The sequence below is a fragment of the Cydia amplana genome, chromosome Z, assembly GCF_948474715.1.
Source record: "Cydia amplana chromosome Z, ilCydAmpl1.1, whole genome shotgun sequence".
In the NCBI taxonomy this organism is placed as follows: Eukaryota; Metazoa; Arthropoda; class Insecta; order Lepidoptera; family Tortricidae; genus Cydia; species Cydia amplana.
In genome coordinates, this window is record NC_086096.1 from 7,891,631 (window position 1) to 7,913,667 (window position 22,037).

General features: G+C 36.6%; 1 protein-coding gene across 1 annotated transcript in view; it reads right to left on the reverse strand.

Moving 5' to 3' along the window:
* LOC134661686 (glycerol kinase 3) overlaps positions 1-22,037 on the reverse strand; it is a 49,185-nt gene that overhangs the window by 22,148 nt on the left and 5,000 nt on the right. The window contains exons 6-7 of the mRNA XM_063517844.1: positions 21,664-21,833; positions 4,453-4,588 (exon numbers count right to left, since the gene is read on the reverse strand). Coding sequence (XP_063373914.1) covers positions 4,453-4,588; positions 21,664-21,833 — 306 coding nt within the window. The remainder of the gene's footprint in view (positions 1-4,452; positions 4,589-21,663; positions 21,834-22,037) is intronic.

The following is a 22,037-nucleotide window of genomic DNA, read 5'->3' on the forward strand; positions in this document are numbered from 1 at the left end:
GATATCTTCATAAGTGCAGACCCTTATAGATAATAGAATTAATAGCTAAATATGATTTGCATATTTAAACTCTATTCTCGGTAAATATTGTCATTTGTTTAATAAAAAATAGTATTATCATATTTGACAAATCTGTCACCAGTCACATTATTTCGCTTTATCAAATTGCCGTAGCTTTTCAAAAATACGTTTGTATAGAATATGAATCGCGGTAAAGTATTAAACGGTCGATGCCGAGAAATTGTCTACCATGTACTAACATATTTTAATAAAGAAAACGATAAGACGAAGGTTCTTTTGAAAACTTTGATGGCCATCTTAAGCGTAAATGCAATCGTCTCTGAGGTAAGTATTCCAAGAGATACATTGCAGGAAATAATTGGATTACTGAACAATAATACCAAAGTTTTGAATCGTGTGGTGGCCGCGACGGGCGTTGGAAAAAACACAGTAACATTAATAAAAAAAGAAGGCAATGTCGCCAGAGCAAATTCTTGTAAATTGAGCACACCTAAAAAAGGAAAACGAGGGCCAAAATTTATTTTGGACAATTTCGACAAATGTGCCTTGCGAAATATTATAACAAATATGTATCGACAAAAGATTGTTCCAACTGTGCAAAAAATTTTAACTCAAGCTCAATTAGATATAAACTTTCTTGGTCAAAGAACCACATTATTAAATATAATGAAAAACCATTTAGGGTTCCGCTTTAAGAGGTGCACACAGAAACGGTTAGAATTGGTCGAACAACCTCAGATTAAAGCTTGGAGAGCCAGGTATCTAACAAGAATCCGCGAAAATGATGCATTGGGTCCTAATAAAAAACTTGTAGTTTATTTAGATGAGACCTGGATACATTGTCACTACACCGTGAACAAATGTTGGCAATCAATGTCCGAACAGGGCATTCGAAAATATGACAGTGCTGGAAATCGGTGGATTATAATCCACGCAGGTTCTGAAAACGGTTTTGTGAACGGAGCATTAGCTATTTGGAAGGCTAATTCCAAGAAAGGGGATTATCATGGTCAAGTAAATACCGAAAAATTTATTAAATGGATTACTAATAAGTTAATAACTTATTACCGAATATACCACCCAATTCGATTATTGTAATGGACAATGCTTCCTATCACAGTACACAGGTAAATAAACCCCCTACTTCTCGAGATCGGAAAGACGTAATGAAGGAATGGCTTAAAGCACATAATATCGAGTTTTCTATGAAGGACACGGTTTCCATTTTATACGAAATTATAAATAAAAATCGCCCGCCTAAAGAACATTTAATAGATAACCTATTAAAAGCACACGGTCATGAGGTACTTCGCTTGCCACCTTATCACTGCGACCTAAATCCGATCGAGTATATATGGCATTTAGTTAAGCAGAGAGTATCTCAAAAAAATGTACTACAGCGTGAAAATGAGATTGAGGCCATAATACTAGAGTCATTAGCCTCAATCACCGAGAACGATTGGAAAAAAGAGGTGACTCACGTGAAACATATTGAAAATGACTACTGGCTGAGAGAAAACATGGAAATTCCTCGAAATGAAGTAATTGTTAACACTGGTAGGTTAACCTATTAGCATAATATCAAATTTACATTATAGAATCTACTCGTATCAAACACTAACTTATCCATTTTTTTGTTCATACAGGTGATGATACTGAGAGCTCTGATGACGATAGCGTTATGACTGAATAATTTTTATGGTTCTTAAAGTAATTATTTACAACATTTGTATTTTATTTAAGTAATACACCGTGTTTTTTTATTTACGATTAATTCGACACGTCGCTTAGTACATTAACAGCAATCAACTTGTATATGGGTTTCTTTTAAATTCAAAATGAGACTTGTTTTTACTTTTTCATACAAACTAAATCAGAATCGTGTTGATCACAAGTGTGACCTCTCACTTTCACCTCCTTTAGCGTAAATGTAAAATTGCAATTGTGACAGTTTTGACTTTACATCAATGACAACACTTACCAATTGTACATAAATTATAAAATCATACTTAAAATACTTTAAAAACGGTGTTTAAAAAAGTAACTCTATTTGATCTGAAGAACTATCTCTTAATGCTATCGGAAATCAATAAAAACACGCTGTATAATTTGATATTTTTTCCATGCTTTAGAACTTCATTGTACCAAAATAACAATTTAATTTATCTGCATACTCTACCACTGACAATGTCATATCATGCATTAATTCAAAAATGACATATGAGCTCAATCCCTTTCTAAACGCGGTTTGATAATACTAAAATCGCTATTACCTTCCTATAGATGACATACCTAGATTGACTTACATTTAAATAAATATTATTAATAAATACAATAGCGACTCCATGGTATTTAGAACCACGAAATATGTAATCAAAATATACCTAATTAATATTCAAAGTCACCAGATTCCAATAAAATATACTTTTATGCTTTTGACTTTGCATGTTTATTTCCTGTAGTTAAGTGACAACGCATGTTTCTTCCGTGTTCAATAGGGGTTTGGTTCGGTTTTTTGGTATTAATAATAACAATCCGTCACTTTTAACTAATATTCTATTTATTTATCTAAAGATAAGTAATTTTAACATACAATTGATTTAAAGACAAGTGCATAAATATATTTGTTGATTAATTACATCGTTCCAAACTTTAAAAACGCGATAACTCAAAATGTCACTAGTGTGACTAGACATGTTCTTTCCGTGGACCCTTCATATATACTATTTAGTTAACAAAAATGAAAAAAAAAAATATAGTTATGATAAAGTTCAATACTTTTTGAGAAAAGTCATATATCATGAATTCGGATTTTATTTTTTTCCGGCTGAACTACTGGGAATTTTTCAACAAAACTTTTTGTACTACTAGATGTGGGTAACTATAGAAATAAAAACCGGCAAAGTGCGAGTCGGACTCGCGTTCCAAGGGTTCCGTACATTAAGGCCGACTCACGCTTGACTGCACATTTCTAATAGGTTTTCCTGTCATCTATAGGTAAAGAACTATTTTGTGTATTTTTTTTAATTTTAGACAGTAGTTTCGGAGATAAGAAGGAATGGTCACTTTTTGCCTATTTTCTTGAATAACTGCTAAACTATTCATCCTAAAACTATAAAACAAAGCTCTTTAATTTGATATGTAACACGATATAGTTTGAAAAACTTTATTTTTTAATTTTCTCATTTACACCCCAAAAATGGCCTCCATATTTAAAATTCATTTGTTTGCGTTACATGTCCGTCTTTGGGTCACAAACTTACATATTATGTACATGTACCAAATTTCAACTTAATTGGTACAGTAGTTGCGGAGAAAATAAGCTGTGACAGACGGACAGACAGACAGACGCACGAGTGACCCTATAAGGGTTCCGTTTTCTCCTTTTGAGGTACGGAACCCTAAAAAACAGCTTTTAATCATAAAAGGGCATTTTTTCTTCCCTTATCCTGCTACGGCCTTTTATTTAAATTAATTTTGTATCAAGCAGAAATATCTGTGAACGAGCCGAACGACCGGACAAATGCGAATCGGATTCGCTCACCGAGTATTCCGTACTTTTTAGTATTTGTTGTTTTAGCGGCAACAGAAACACATCATCTATGAAAATTTCCTTTGCCTTTTTTTCCCTTTGGGTACGGAACCCTAAAAAGTGGATCACTAGTACAGTGCTCTGCCATCTGAGCTACCAAGACCGGACCAAATACAGCAAATATTTCCACCATATATGAGCCGTGCCGTGCGTGAGTAAGTGCAGACGATTAAATTCTGTTTGAGTGACAATCGTGTTTAGTCAATGTACCATATAAAAAGTCGCATCTTCTATAGAAAATATAATCCCCTCGTCCACTACAAAACCAGACAGTCCAGAGAATGATGAGAAATATACACAACTAGTATGTATTTGTAAATGCCAACACATATTTGTTGTAGTAACCTGACATCAAAAATGTGTCGGCATTTAAGTAAATTAGCTTGAAATGTACTAAATAGGACAATGGGACCGTAAAAAATATTTGTCCTGACCGTAAAAAATTCGCTCTTCGGAACTCCGTTCTAGAATCCTCTAACGTTCGTTTGAAGTTCAACCTTTGTTCCCAAATGCACCATAAATAAAAATAAATCTTACGTTACGACTACATAACAGAATGAGGCAGAAGTTGTCTACCTTTTGCGATAACATAGGTCTGAAACTGGCAATTGCCGAAGGGCGATTGGGCGACGTGCCTAAAAAGTTTGACTGATTCGTAAACTTTCATTTATAAATATTAATGGAAATATTTTCTTTCAATTTTCTACAAACAAATGGATCCAGAAACAGATGACTACACCAAAAAGAAAAAAAATATTATATGATCCAGGACCAGGAATACAGGAAGCTGCAGTTATTGAAGATTTCATGCTTACATTACATGATTAAATGATAATAACCTTCAGTAATTGTAGAGGTATACCGCAGTCCTCGTTCATGGCGTCCAAAATGTCTCTGACTTGGTAGCAGACTGCCTCTAGAGCTGCTTTAATTATGTGTGATGAATTTGTGTCCTCAGTAATGCCACAGATCACCCTGAAATTGAGAAACGTTACATATTAAAGATTGTTTACATTACGCACACCACTCATACACAATTGGCTACTTTCCTAAACGTCTGCCTCTAGGGGGAAAGGAAAAGTGGCCATTATGGAAAGCTCTCAACAGACTTAGGACGGGAGTTGGTCGGTCAAAAGACTATCGTAAATAATGCATTGGTCGACATTAACAATTGGACATGTAAAAATAATTTAAATATCAATATGGCAAAGACATTTTTTATTCAATTTCACTCATATAATAGCATTCCAATTAATTTAAATATCAATTACAATAATTTATCTATATCAAAATGTGAAAATATTAAATTTTTAGGATTATTCATTGACCAGCATCTAAATTGGAAGGAACATGTAAATGCAGTGTGTAGTAGATTAGATAGGTTCGTGTTTACATTAAGAAAATTAAGATATACTGTTAACTTTGAGGCAGCTGTCACAGCCTATCACGGCGTGGTATCGTCTGTGCTAAACTATGGGCTATTACTATGGGGAAATTCGGTAGACGTCGAAAGAGCATTTCTATTACAGAAAAAATGTGTCCGTGCAATAATGAGAGCCTGGGTGACTGATAGCTGCAAACCACTATTTCAGAAATTAAATATATTACCGCTGCCATGCATGTATATTAAAAAAGCATGTTTACTGGTAAAAAACCGTCCCGATTTGTTTAAAATGAGATCTGAATTCTACTCAAGTCAGAGAACTCAGTACCAAAATCTTCTACACCAACCTCGGTGCAAAGCAGATATATATAAGAAGAATGCGTACAATATGTGCATAGTTCTATACAACAACTTGCCCAACAGTATAAAACTATTAAACGCTATGGAATACAAGAAAAAAGTAACCAGTTTTCTGTTAGAACACTGTTTCTACAGCGTGAAGGAATATCTGGAGTATAATTTTTAGTGTGTATTAACATGTATTTAATTTAAACTATTTTTATTATTGATTAATTAATTACTTATTATGAATTTTAATGTTTCAATTTTAATTTATTACAATAATTAGTAGATAGCGTTTTATGTAAAATTTGCATGTCGTTTTGTGCGACTGAATACTGTACACCACTCAACAAAACAACATCTATGTATTTTAGAATTAAGTATTCTTGCAAATAAAATATCTTTATCTTTATCTTTATCTTTATCTTTATCTTCTAAGATGGGGAATTGGGCGACAAGGTGATACATCCTGCGAGTGTGGAGTCCCTCAATGTTGTTTGAGGGACACATGAGACAGTGTTCTCTGTGCTCAACGACGTGCACTGAGGAAGATCTCCTGAGGGCTACACCCCGAGGGCTGGAAGTGGCAAAGCATTGGCAGACAAAAATTTAGTTTTAAGAAGTTTGATCACTTTACACGAAAAGAAGAAGGCTACTTTCCTACTAGTCAAATAAGCTTCTTTTTTAGAACTGTCAAAACGATTTTCTAATATGGAATTTATATGAAAACGTGTGTAGTGACGGTCAACTCACCTATTTTTTATATTTCAATCCAATTTATTAAATAGAAATAGTATTTAAAAATAACTGCTATCTATGTTTCTCTAATAATTATCTAGTGGTTTATTTCGTGCACGGTGTGAAATAATTTATTTTAAGTAGAGGAATGTACCCAATGGTAGTGCTTATTTCTTTTTTTTATTTAACTATCAATACAATTCTGCGTCAAACAGAAAATTACGCATTTTCTTTACGATTAAACTTGTAAAAAGGCTCTTGCTCAAATATTAAAGTTCTGATGAAAAGGGTTATTAAATTTCTTCCTTGTATTTGGCCGATATTATCTGAGACAAACTTTTTAAGAACAATAAAAAAGGATAATCTGACAGCTTTAATTCTTTTTTCAATTTCAATTTGGAATGTCTGTGTTCTTTTTTTTCGTCTACCTGGATAGACTAAAGTTCAAAAGCCATACTGCCTTATCATAAGTAGTTTTTTTAACCGACTTCCAAATCTCAAAAAAGGAGGTCATCAATTCGGTTGTATGTTTTTTTTTATTTTATTTTTATTTTTATGTTTGTTACTCCATATCTCCGTAATTACTGGACCGATTTTGAAAATTCTTTTTTTGATTGTATGTATATGCATACAGATTGGTCCCGTTTTTGTCAAAACCCAGTTCTGATGATGGGATCCATGAGGAATCGAGGGAACTCCTCAAATCTTAAAGGCATACATATAGTGATTTTTGTGTTTTTATCAACAAATCAAGCATATACATTCAAAAACGTGGCATTTGATGAAGTGGAACTGCTGATGATGATCAGAACGGAACTCTTCAACGACGCATAGTACACGTTTGACGATTGGTCCTCTTCGTTATTTTTTATTTTATTTTTATTTTATTTTATTTTATTTATTTGGGGCATCAACAGCAATACAAAAAGTACATGATACATAGCACAATGAACAGAAAACAAAGCCAGTAACAGATGTCCACAATAATACAGCTAACATGCAATAACAAGTGGCAATAATATAAACATCTTTAGGAAAAATGAAGGGAGAGAAAAAAAAAAATATACAAAGAAGGTGTGGGCTTGCGTAACGTGTGTGTGTGTGTGTGTGTGTGTGTGTGTTTACTTTGTGTGATTGTGTTTGTGTATGTGTGTATGTGTCTGTGATAGTGTGTATGATGTGAGACGAATGAGGTGTATGATTTACTTACCTAGTTATATTTATTCAAGTTGTCGCTCTTTTTGATTTCAGTAACAGTGATCGAACACGATTTTTTAAGGTTGATTTTGTGCAGTCGAACAAGTCGATGCTACTAAATTGTTTATTATATAGTTTAAGGATACGATTGATAGACGAATTTTGAGCATAATTGGTATGAGTTCTGGGTAGACTAAACAGGCAACGCTCTGCATTCCGCGTTCTGATTGACGGCACTGATAATTTGATCTCCGATAGCAAAGGAGAACTGTCAATGCGCCCCGAGAGTATATCGTACAATACAGAAATGTCTAATAAAACTCTTCTGTCCTGGAGACTTAGTAAGCGGTGACGAATACATCATACTTACAATACATTATGTTTGTTAAGCAAGTTAAGTTTTTAAGCCACATTTTTGTCAAGCTCGAGTTCTGATGATGGAATCCATGAGGAATCGAGGGAACTCCTCAAATCTTAAAGGCATGCATAAAGAGATTTTTGTATTTTCATCAGAAAATCAAGCATTTTTATTAAAAACTGTCGCATTTGATGAAGTGGAACTGCTGATGATGATCAGAACAGAACTCTTCAACGACCCATAGTTCACGTTTGGCGATTTGTCCTCTTCGTTATGTTGGTTAAGCAAGCTTAGTTTTTAAGCCACATTTCTGTCAAGCTCGAGTTCTGATGATGGGATCCATAAGGAATCGAGGGAACTCCTCAAATTTTAAAGGCATACATATAGTGATTGTTGTGTTTTTATCAACAAATCAAGCATATACATTCAAAAAAGTAACATTTGAGGAAGTGTAACTGCTGATGATGACCAGAACGAAACTCTTTAACGACGCATAGCTCGCGTTTGGCGATTTTTCCTCTTCGTTATGTTTGTTAAGCAAGTTAGGTTTTTAAGCCATATTCATGTCAAGCTCAAGTTCTGAACATGGGATCCATGAGGAATCGAGGGAACTCCTCAAATCTTAAAGGCACACGTATAGAATTTTCTGTATTTTCATCATAAAATAAAGCATTAACATTAAAAACTGTCGCATTTGATGAACTGGAACTGCTGATGATGATCAGAACAGAACTCTTCAACGACGCATAGTACACGTTTGGTGATTTCGAATTTCGACTTTGACTTGGACTGGGACTCGGACTCGGATCCAGATCCGGAGTCGTATCCGGATCCGGTTCGGACCCGGACCCGGACCTGGACTCGGACTCGGACTCGGACCTGGACTAGACCCGGACTCGGACACAGACCCGGACCTTGACCCGGAAAACCACTATGATACCTAAACTAAATAAACCACTATGATTACCTACCATACAGTGAAAGCATATAACTGGAAACCGCCTTTGGGAACATTACCGTTCAAATTCTCGGGCCAAATTAGCACACATACACAATTACGCCTACATTTAAATAACACGATACGTTTACAGAGCCTGTCTCTATTACACTAACGTACACAGCTAAGTGTAGATGAAATGCATATAATGTCAATAACTACCAATCAGCGACATTAATCCGCTAATAACCTTCTTGCTGTACGTACTGGCCGCTGAGAGTTCGCGGTTCATATTTGATTAGAATATGACTTGGACAGGGATAGGTTTATGCCATACATTGAAGAACCAGTCAAATAATTCACGTATAATAATTTAATGCAGATTAAAAGATAACTAGTTAAAATGTTGTTATGAAATTAAATGACAGACTAACTCAACATAATTAAATATTCATTGTTGTATAAATGTATTCCGCTATAATAAGTATTTTGTATATTTTATTATCAATCTGTATGGCAGTGCGAAGTCACGTTCAGAACCCGTACCATGAGTCACTGACAGTGTCAAAACTGACATTTACGCTATCGAGAACGTAATTTACTTTCTATACATCTCGTTTGCACTAATATGCGAGTACGAGCGAGATGTATAGAAAGTAAATTACGTTCTCGACGGCGTTTATGTCAGTGCCAAACTGATGGTAGCCGTACTGGTATAGTCTGTCCGTTTTTCTAAAATCAAGTTTGAACAGGCGGAGTTACAATAAATCCCCACTTTCATTTCCAATGGAAATATTTTATATGTATATAGCCGGTCAAGCAAGTTTGTCAGTAGAAAAAGGCGCATAATTACAATTTTGTATGGGACCATAACCGTTCGCGCGCTTATTTTTTCTAAATTCGCCGCTCTTTTCTACTGACGGAAATGGCTTGAGAGAGAACCTACATATATGTGACAGTAGAGGGTGGATTCAAATGATCAACATTTTGAGATAATGTGTGTATTTGTTAAATTAATTCAGTGAAAGCGTGATAGAAAAAAATGTATCTACATATAGGAGACCGGGTATGATTATCTCACGGGTTATCTCATGAATAGAACATTAGATATCTTGCCAGGCATCCACTCAATTTCATGTCTCTCTAATTGGACAGCTTTTTTCCATAGTTCTCTGCGAATAGCATCTTGTGGGAATCTGAATGGAAAGTAATGTAAAATGACAATACCAAATTTGATTATTAATTTGAAATAACTAGGTAGTTTTTTTATAGCTCCATCTCATGAAATAAAAAAGGAAAATACAAATCTGTAAGAAGGAATTTATTACTACATTTATAATTACAGTGGAGTCCGTTTATTATGACTCCGCTTATACTGACCAACCGCTTACTATGACGCAATAACTGTGCGAAGTTTGGTTTTCATATGAAATTCTTTGTGACAAAGTCGGATAAGATGACTTCGCTTATAGTGATAAACCGCTTACTATGACCTATAAATACTATTTATATGGAATTATGTCCGGTTATACTGACAAATTCGCTGGTTTTCGTAGCCGGCCCCACATCTTTCCCTGCGAGAACGTCTGTGGCGTTTAAATTGTTTTAGTTTTTACTCTCGGTGAAAGTTGATAATTGGTATAGGTGAACCAGGATCTATTGAGGGTGCGCCTTGTTGCGGAATTTCACTGAAACTAATTTTTTCATACTACACTGAATTGTCACCCTATACATGAGAATAACAGCGCCCTCTTGACAATTATCATATATTACTGATCAGGCTATATAAGGTTAATAAAACTCGTCTCTCACAAAATAGTTTGAGATTAATTTGGAAAAAATAAAATAAAAAGTTTATCAACTATGCTTTATATGACATCCGCTTAGTATGACATGTTTGTTACTTCCCTTCAATGTCATTATAAGCGGATTCTACTGTATATAGTAAATACCTAAACCAAACATAAGTTAATAAAATAGTCTACTTCATTTGGCATAAAACCATCCCTATTATCCTCGCAATTTAAAAAGTCGTATGTTGTTATGAAAGTCGTATGCAGTTGTTACGTTTTAGCTTAGCACGGTAGTATTGAAAAAATGTCGTCATGTTTATTCCAAATTTTACTGAAGTTATCTGTTTACTACAAGTGAAAAGTGATTCCACTGTCCTTGATATGAACTAAAACAACTTCTGCACCACTTCACGACACATGAAGACATTTTTAATTACAAAAAAACGTAGTTTTTATAAACCAATTTAGCCATCCGTCACTGACTGTCATCTCGGCCGAACTGAAGTTGCCAATCGAACAGTCTGTAAGCACCGCCTACAATCGAATACTTTACGTTGGGTCATAATTGAGCGGACAGAATACTTCCATGGTTTATATGCGTTCACTGCTACCATAAAATGTAGGTATAGAGTATGATGAGGCCAAACCCCTCCCGCTCAAACCCCCGTACACCGCACCGCATATGCGCTGTTAAGTGGGTTAGGTTAGGTTAGAACTGCTATCCTCACAGAACCGAACAAAAGTGGGTTAGGTTAGGTTAGAACTGCGAGCCTTACAGAAACGAAATGCTACTAGAAAAGTGGGTGGTTTTACCTCCTTTTCTACATAGCGCACCATCTACAATAATCTTTCACCGGGCCGCATAGAAGTCGGTTTTTTTTTCTTAAAAATTATTTTCTTTTCAGTAAGTTCAATCCGATGAAAGTCTTCAGTGAATACTATTCATATTAGGTCAATGTCTGTGTTCTATCGAAGCGGTTTGAAAATATTTATTTTATTATTTTTCTCATGATGAAAGCAACAAAAGATTTGCGTGTAACTGTGACTGATTTCGGTGCATAAGGCGGGGAAAAAACCATTGCAATCTTCCGTGACGTAATAAGTATTGGTATAAGCCGCAACTTTGTCTATTATACGTTAAAACGTTACAAAGAGACTCGTTCTTCAAAAGATCGTCAAAGTGGTCAGCCGCGGTCCGTGAGAAAGAACGACTACAAATAAATATCAAAATGATCAAAGAGCGAAGCTAATTTTCGTTGGTTGTGAATTTGCTAAATACCACCTTATATCATTCAACATTACATACAATTCTCTTTATAGCCTTAGAATATTTCAATTTATAATCCACCCTGTGGGTGGATATATTTAGAGGCTTTTGCATTATTAAAAGGTTATTAAAAAAATGTTTTTATTTAATTTGTATTGCTAAATAGCCATGAAATATGTAAGTTTTCGACCTCGGGAGGTCACAGCGTTAGCCGCCATCTTTAAATGAAGGGCCCAAAATTTGTTTTATTAAAGAAATGTTTTGGTTTATTTTACATAAAATAGTCAAACACCCAAACTATGGATTCAGTATTTCCAGATGATAACTTTAGTAAAACATTTTATTGAAGCGGAGCGATCGGGAAACTAGCAACTGCTCCTGAACATCGTTCAAAGAAAGAATGCTGCCCTATTTCCACGCTAGTATTGCTAGTGGGCACTTTTTTATGCAAATGTGCTCATCTATATTTGCTAGTCATGCAAGACTTGGAAAACGAAATGGATCCGGTTGAAATTTGTATACCTACCACAAATTCACAAAGGCTGGCTATTTCACAATCAGACGTTCGGATACATTTTAGTCAGGGATCTGGAGTGACATGACCATCGAACAAACTTTGATGCGAATGATGCACAGCTGAATCAGTGAAAGCGTACTTCGGCTGTGGACGTCAGGAATGACATCACTGCACAATGTTTGCGACTCTATTGGAGCATATTGTGGTGTTCAATTTAGATAAATCAGAACATGCCGATACAAGAACTTCACGCATTTCTCGTGACAATCAAGATTTGAAGAAACTGTCGGATTGGTCGAAGCATCCTCCCTTTCCCGAAACTGATTCACTTGATTTATATTAGTACCGGAGTAGTTGGAGACGATAAGATAAATTCTCACTTGGCCAGAGAAAAGGGTATGGATTATAGATTCTGCAGTGGCCAGTCAGGCATTCGAAAATGCATCGAAATAGAGTAGCTACACATTATGTAGTTACACAAAACTATAATCGCAAATACTAAGGTTTCAGTTTCAGTCAACACGAGAGACGTGAGAGAAGTTAGTAATTAATGGCGTTATTTATAAACGCGCATTTTGACTGATGGTATTTGGAAGAAAGGTGACAGCGAATGGAGTGGACTATATTATGACTTATGAGATGATGGAAGGATGATGATGGAACATAGTTTGAATATTAGAATATGGAGAACTTGTAAATACTATCCCCCTTATTCATAAACGTTTACTAAAGTTGACAAGCCGATAATAATCGTTTGTCCCTTTCCGACGTATTGGTATGATGGAAAGGGACAAACGATTATTATCGGCTTGTCAACTTTAGTAAACGTTTATGAATAAGGGGGTATGTTTATACCAACCCTATGTAACCCGTATTCCGCAAATAAAATTCATTCATTCATTCATTGATTTTCCGCGAGCTAGCCAGCTAGGAGAGAAGTGTCACGAAGGAGCCGACTTGTGTACCTACTTAAGCGCCACTTGCATTATTATTTTAGTGATTATGAGAATCTCCTAGCTCTTCCATGAAACCAGCTCTATGATGTACATGGGACATAATGTCAAGAAATTTCTGCTCAACTGAATATTGAGAAGTTGGGCACGCATAAGAAAACGATTGTAAGCTAACAATAAGACCAGAATTAGTGACATCACAACACAACATATGAGATCTTTCTTGAAATCCGATTTTAACGATTTTTTTTGTTAACGAAGCAAAACCGATGAAGATATGCGAACTACATGAAATGGACTTTAATATTTTAGCATACACTCTTACCATAGTTACCATACCGCCAACGAACAATGCAGAATCAGGAAACTTTTACCACTTTCGCCAATAAATACTGCCGGTTGAACCCTTTTTTTATGTTTCCGGAATATGTTTCTTTTTTAATACATTTACCCCTAGGAGTTAGAACTGACACACTAAGGGGTAAATTCACGATCTACGCGGCCAAAAGTCGATTTATCAAAACAATAAATACCTCTGCGATAACAGCTACCTGCGGTAGAGGACCCTTTAGCGGCTAGATAACAACCCCCCCCCCCCCCCACCCTCGTATGCACTTTCTAATTCGTTTCACGTCAGTCGGAATTTGATCGTGTCACTTCGTGTACGTTACTTGTTCTCGGCGCTCTTAGAAAAGCAAAACTTTGAAGGTGTGGTTTATTGTTTTTAAGTGATCAAGAGTGAAAAAAATCATGGATTCTGAAACAGCAGGTTAGTAATTTATAACCAAATATATAAATATGCTTTATTTATTTGTTTTTAAGGCTAGGTTAATGCTCTGAAAGAGAGACTGTTTTTGAGCGTCATTTTTCGCAAAAAAAAAACTTCACTCGTTAATAAGTGATACAATAGGGTGAGATCGAGCAGAATTGTTAATGGCATGTTATAGTCTATTGTTTTGGTTATTAGAATTTAAAAAAAAACCTTCCGCATGCTTCCGCCAAATCATAATTTTTATACTTTAAAAATAATTCGTCATTTTACTCAAAAATTAACTTTTTTTTTGTATTGAGTTTAATCGACATGTTTATTTGTTTTAGATGTACCAAATACGTCAGGAATGAAGATCGTGACTAGAAAACACATATTTGATCTCTTCAAAAGTAAAAATTTACCTACATTGGAAGAAAAACTGTGTTCCTTAAGAGATCAACTTTTATCTAGTGAAGGCTGTACTAATGATCAAATAGAATTATTTAAAAACAATTTTGCTTATTTCAAGTCAGAATTTAAGACTAGATGGAGTAAAGCTCATTATAAAGAAGACAGATTCATAAAAAACAATCGTTCTTGGCTAGAAGGCACTTTCGCGATTCCCGTTGCTGAAAGTCCAGCAAACCGACCAGGCCGACAAGATTTCATAACGAAACTGGCTTGTTGGTAGATATGCCAAAGGCAAATTTCGGCAACACTAATGATGGAATGGAGATATAACTGGAATCAGTTACGAGCTGATATATAGATTAAATGTAATTTTAGAGACGATATCAAGTGGCCACAAAATTGACTCTGAAAAATATGACAGTTACGCAAAGGAAACAGCAGAACTATATGTCAAATTATACGGATGGCATCCCATGACGCCCACGATGCATAAGATACTAGTCCATGGTTCTGTTATTATAAAAAATGCCTTACTACCCATTGGACAGCTGACTGAAGAAGCTGCAGAAGCGCGTAACAAGCATTTCCGATCTTATCGACTTGATTTCGCAAGGAAGTTTACGAGAGAAAGCTGCAACACGGATATTTTGAATCGCTTACTTTTGAGTTCCGACCCCTTACTGAGCTGCAGGAGAAAAATAAAAAAAAGAAAGCACAGTACTTTCCTGCCAGAGACGATAGAATTGCTATTGCCTGCCGATCCGAACCCCGAGTGTTCTTCTGGAAGCGAAGAAGAAAACATCATAGCAGAGGCTGTAGCTTAATATGGCAACTGATTTTATTTCAGTAATAAATTATTATACACATTTTACTATATTTTTAATTTTTTCCTCTTTTGTGCAGATGTCAAAATTTTACATATCAGTAGAATTTTGAAAAAAAAATACCATATAAATAAAAAAAAATCAAGTAACAGTTGTTTCAACTTCGTAAAACGTTAAAAAATACAAAAAACCGCAAAAATAATTTTGGTCCCGTAGATCGTGAATTTACCCCTATGTGTGACATCACTATTGACAATATCAATAATATTCTAAGCCAAAAAATCATTAGGCCGAATGGAGTACGCGGACTTAATCTTCAACAATAATTAATTATAATTAGCCCCTTGAACCGCAATGGCATTGAAAATCATTATTCTTCAACGTAGGTAGGCATATTATGCAATGCACTGGTGAATGGGATAACGTGGAACACACATCCCGATCTATTCATGCGTGTAGCTTTCATAAAAATTGCAACATGAAAAAAACAAATGGAATACTACGAAATGAACAAAAGAAACTATCGAGTTAAAAGATAAAAGACAAGTAGGTATACAAGTGTTCGAGTAGGTAGGTATGTAAAAGATGTGTAAAAGTGTATAAAATTTAATTAGTTGCATCCATATACGCCACTTTATTTCCAAAACTAATACGAATTTCAGCATGAAATTTAAGTGGAATAGAAGGTAAATATTGGTATGTATAAAACGCAATATCATAGAATTGTCACTTGCCTCAGTATACTTAGGAGGTGTCGAATATACCTATAGGTACACTTTGCGACCAAACCCAGAACATAACACTAAAACTAAAATGTAAATTAGTGACATTTTAGTTTTATTCGAGTTTTAGTAGAAGATAAGAACAAGATAAATAATTAAAAAAACGACAGAGGAAAAACATATCACAAACCACAAACATGTCAACGGAATGGTCCACCCCAAAAATAGACATGAATAAAAATTATTTATTCGTACTACTACTTTGTTCGTGAAGAGTCCTTAGAGCCAGTTTAATGACAGAGCCATGAGGTGTCCAAATGCTGCATAAATTCTTTATATAATGGATTTGCGTTGTCTAAAATGTCTCAATGAATACGAATGTACCTACTCGCGAAGAGAAACGTATTAAACTTTTGGACGCCAATTACCGATATATACGCACCGCAGGTCCAACGCCAAAGACGTATTAATCGGTTATAGACCACAGAGCAACATAGACCTAGATGCATATGCATAAAGATCAATTTCAGTTTTGACACTTCGGTGACGTGGCGTCTGAAAGACAGCTTTTGTGTTTGACACGGCGTCGAAAAGGTTAATAGCCACCAAATCAGGTCTACAAAATAAATAGAATATTATTATTATTATTTATTACAATATATTTACACAGCATTACAGTTCGCACCAAAGCGCTGGCAAATTTATAGGTACATGCAAATAATATAAATTAAAAATATGTCAAGTTATTTAAAATATACAACTAGGTAATATACATTTTCGTGTCAATCAATAAAATTAAACAAAAGAAATGAAATTAAATCAAAAAGTTTCATTCATCCATCCTCTCACAGTATTTCAGACATTCACGACACACATTCACCCATCTGCTGGCAAACACATCGCAATCAGGAGCTGATGACAAGAACGCGTTAATCGTCCTGAGTGCTCGGAGAATCGGAGAGTTTCTGCAGGAAACTGTACGCGTAAGAGGAACAGCTAAAAGGCTAGGGCACCGCGGCCTGAGCAGGTTCTTGGGCACGAACGGTACCGAAAGTCTTACAAGTCTTGACACCAAGTCGGGACAGTCGCTGTTCCCCCTCAATATGCCACACATGTATGTCAAAAATTTGTAATTACGCCTTACCTCCAGCGAGTTGAAGCCAAGTGATCCCAGCAAGAACTTAGTAGGGTATAGATAGGGATAGTATCCATGCATTTTTTTATACAGAAACCTTAAAAATACTTTTTGTACTCTCTCCAGAGGCAGTGCGTAAGTACTCTCATGAGGGTTCCAAACGACTGCCGCAGACTCAAGTTTGCTACGAACCAGCGATGTGTACAGGAGCCTGATTACGTTTGGATTTCGGAAGTCGCGTGCACTCCTGATAACAAATCCAAGCCTTTTAAAACATTCAGCAGCTAACTTCTTAATATGGTCATGAAAAGTCAAGTGATCATCAAAGATAACGCCTAAGTCCTTGACTGTTACGACTCGAGACATACTCTCAGACCCAAGTTTGTAGTCAGCATGTATAGGATTTTTTGCTCGACTAAACGTCATGACAGAACACTTGGACACATTGAAATGCAGCTCATTAGTTGTACTCCACTGAAAAATAGAGTCGATGTCATCCTGTAACTTTTTGCAGTCACTCATATTTTTTATTCCAAGTATTAGTTTCAGGTCGTCCGCGTAGAGTAGACATTTGGCATGTTCAACGGTTTCCTCAAGATCGTTGATCATAATGCCAAACAGCAGTGGACCTAAGATCGACCCTTGGCTAACACCCGAACGCGTTGAATATTCCTTAGACACAAAACTTCCGTGTTTGACAAATTGCTTCCTATCACATAAATAACTTGCAAAGAACTTAAGGAGCTTAGGTGAGAAACCAAGACGGCATAGTTTGTGTAGCAGAACGTCGTTGTCAACGCGATCGAACGCCTTTTTAAAGTCTAGATAGAGGACATCAACCTGCTGACCCTCATCCAAATGCCTCGACATTATATCAACTAAAGTGAGGAGGTTGGATTCAATTGACCTATTTGCTCTGAAACCATGTTGAGAGTTGCATAAGAAGGGTGAGAGCTGCGAGACTATCAATGTGTGCAAGACGGATTCAAATAGTTTAGCTAAAACTGATAGGATGGCAATAGGCCTATAGTTCTCAACATTAGAGACATCGCTAGATTTTGGTATTGGAGTGACACGAGTGATTTTCCAACAGTCAGGGTACCGTCCAATGGACAATGACAGATTAAAAATGTGACAAATAGAAGGTATTAAACAGTCCTTACAACCTTTTATGACGTATGCAGGGATGCTATCAGGACCCACCGAACTTCGCGGTTTTAGTCTCTTGATGGCTGAATCTACATCGCGCGGCTCGATTGCTGGTATATGCACATAATTAGCTGTTCTACTTTGGTCTTGGTTATTGACAGCTTTATAGTCAAGTTGCGGCACATCAGACAGAAACACACTAGCAAAAAAGTCTGCAAAGGCATTTGCTGCTTCCGGACCAGTGTGGTCCTTCCCATTGTGCCGAACAGTAGCTTCAAAACCGCCTTTTGCCTTTAAGGAGCCTATATGCTGCCAGAATGCACGAGGATTGCCATTTATCCTTGCTTCTAGCCCACTAACGTAATTATCATAAGCGCAAGAAATTCTGTCCTTTATATCCGCGCGTAAGGTAGAATAACAATTATAAACAGAGACGTCTTTACTCTTTTTCCATTCCCTATGCAGATTTGCTTTATGTTTTAAATCCTTGATGATATCTGCACTAAACCATACTGGATATTGTCTACACATCGAACTTGCACGTGCTTTTTTCGGAATCGCAACGTCAAAGGCAGAGTAAATTATTCTATAAAATGCCTCAACAGCCAGGTCTACGTCCTGTTCTTGAAGCACTTCATTCCAGGACTCTTTGGTTAAGTACTCGTAAAGACACTCGTAATTACCCTTCGGAAAATTATAGTCGTGTTGTGATTTAATATTACTGGGGTTACTACTCCTCGCTTCCCCACAGGTACGGTCAATGGTAATTAAAATATCCAAAGGAGGATGGTACGCGTCGCGATTTGGGACAAGACCGCTTCCTGTAACTTCAGAAACGGACGCCTTAACACGCTCTGACACCAGCACTACATCTAGCTTACCACCGTACGCATTCAACACACCATTCATCTCTGTCAGGCCACAAACAGCTAAGAAATAGGCATAGTAGTTAAGAATATTTTGAGAAGCATATGTTGGATTAATGTTTAGGTCACCTACTATAATTATAGTTTGCTTTAAAGACATCACTATAGACTCCACTTTATTAAACCACTGCATATAAATTTCGTCGGTGGCTCTCGGATGGATATACACAACACAGATGTGAAATGAGGATTGCTCCGTTGTAACGGTTGCCCATAGATCTTCACCTGTAGATGTCTCTAGGTCCTGACGTCTCCTCATAGTGACACCGGGCCTGCAGGCTAGCAGAACCCCTCCGCCGCGGGAACCCGTTGCCCGGTCACGACGTAGTAATTTCCAATTAGTATGTACAGCTTCCGCGTCTTCCACGGAATCCGTTAAAAAGCTTTCTGTAACGGCAACTATGTCATTTTCACAACTGGCGAGAGATTGTCGGAAGTGTCTCAGCTTGGTGTTCAGCCCTCTGACATTTTGGTAGACAACGTGAACGGTAGGTTTAGACTTCCTCTGTTGCGCTCTCTCGGTGCTTGATTTATTGTCGGTACGCTCCTGTGGCTCTACGAAAAAACCACTCTTTGACTCTAGCGTTAACTGGCCACACGTCCGGAGACAGACATTTAGTAAAACAAGCAACAGGTAGTCCAATTTTAAAAGATCGGTAGTCACCTCTTGTCTTCAACTCCACTACCGAGCAAGTCATCTCGTCGCAAAGGCTTTTCACGTAAGCTAGTATTTCATCCGGTCCAGACTGCATGTTCCAGAGGTGCAGGTACTTTCGCTCTTCGACCGCCCTAAGCGCTGTAATTTGTGGGCCCGCAGTTCCTCGCACTGAGATACGTTTTCCAGTCTTCGCCACATGGGGTGTTTGCAGGTCATTTGTAAGTTTGGCGGTTTCGTCTTTCTGCTTGCTGCCCTGGGCTATCTTTTGTGTTACTTGACTGTATGTTAAATTTTTAGCCTCCGACCGTACTGCTAGCGGCTGCTGTAAGCGAGCTGATGATGCTGGCATTTCCGTTTCAGTGATTGCCTGCTTCGTAGGTGATGACTCCTCAGGCTCATCATTTTCAGTGCTACTATCAGCCTTTTCCCGATTCTTTCCTTTCCGCCTCCTATTTCTCTTAGGACTTGCTTTAGATGTCAGCGTCATCTTCTGAAGGTCCTCGATTGTTTTGTTTTGTTTTGCTCACTTGGGCGTGACTTTTCTTGGGCGGCATGATTATTTTGGACTTCATAACAATCGTAGTGGAATATTACCTCATATACTAGTAGTTCGCCCCGAACTGAGAACTCGCGGTTAACCAAAAATTATATAGCGATTGACTTTGTTGCACCTACTTAGGTACTCGTATAGTGCGACATATAATAATAGAAAATAAATGAGGGCGCCACTTTCTATGTAACTGTCACATTTTTGACGTAAAATACTTACACATGGCAACAATTTAGTATGGACATTTTTGAGTTCCATTTTATTTAATTTCTACTATTTTATGTCGCTCTATAGGCGGATATAGTTGGCCAAGCAGATCTTGTCAGTAGAAAAAATGTAGGCGCGAAGGGATATGGTCTCATAGAAAAACTGAGTTTCGCGCCTTTTTCTACTGACAATAAGATTTGCTTTTTTGCATCAATTTTGAAGCGCCATTTACAAGTTTAGCGTTAAGTAATATAGATGGCGCTATTTTTTCGAATAAAGGGCTTCGTATACGGCTGTCCCTCCCCTGGATTTAAGTCACCACCATAGAGATTAAAATAAACTGTATCTGTGCTAAGCCGAAATATTTCCTGTCAAATGTCAAATACATGTATTATGTTTATTCTATTTTATTTTTATCTTGCTAATTATTTCAAAATGGTAAATTTAAAAACGATATTATAAAAGTGTAAGTCGAGCACTTTCATTTGATACTAAACTCGAACATGTTTCTTGCAAAAAAATGACCAGAATAGCAAGACCTCTCACAAACAGCTTTTTGGCCTTCTAAGCTCTTCTAGCTCAATAACCTCTTGATCGGGCCTGCTCATAATTTAATGACTAAAATATAATGCCCTCGACTACACGTTTACCCAATTTTATTTAAATTAGAACAAATTTACTTAAGTTATTGAGTATCAAACTATCTTCTGACAGTTCAGCTTAAAAACATCGAAATGCCGAGACGTGCCGCTAGCCAGCCGCGTGTTCAAAGTCGAATGTAAGAACTTCGCTTCGCTTCGCTCGCTCGTTCGATTATTCTTACTCTAGCATATGAACGGCACTGATAGTAAATTGAAATTTTGCTTGAAATGACATATGCATACCTACATTTATTATCTAAGAAGCTTGATATCAGGTGTGATATCGAACCTTTTTATAGTAAATAACCGAGAATTAGTAAAAAAATCATAATAATGATAATAATCGATATCAAATCCCTAGAATGTGCCCCGAGTTATCACAGGTTTGGTTATGAGGTCGATTATAAAAGATGACAGTTGTATAGTTTTATAAAAGCCTCGACCACTCACAGGTACTAGTTACTTGTTAGAAATCATTTCACGCGGTAAAATTTGCTTCTATAGTAAATTCCATCTCCCTTAAGGGCTGATATCCTTCGTAAAAACTATCTTATGTTAATCATAAACATAACATTAACAAAAAAACGTACCCTCTAGCATCCTGTCTCCAATAAGGCGCATACAACCCGCTAAAGGCAGGCACAAACACGACACTACCGTTTTCAGATGCGTTCTCCGCAAGTTCTTGCGAGTCCTTGGCACTTTCCAACAATCCTATATTATCTTTCAACCATCCCAACGCAGCGCCGGCTATAGCAACCTAAAAACCAATTACAATTAAATAAGTAGTAGGCAAAAATTTCATTTTTAGTACGAGGTTTTATCACTGACTGTACTTTTCTTTCCACAGGCAACTAATACTCATAGAGGCAATTCTAACCCAAAGACAGTTACATAGTTTGCGTTGTTTTATTACAGAGTGCCCATAGCCACCTCCTGTCTCCATCATCAGATCAGCTCCATG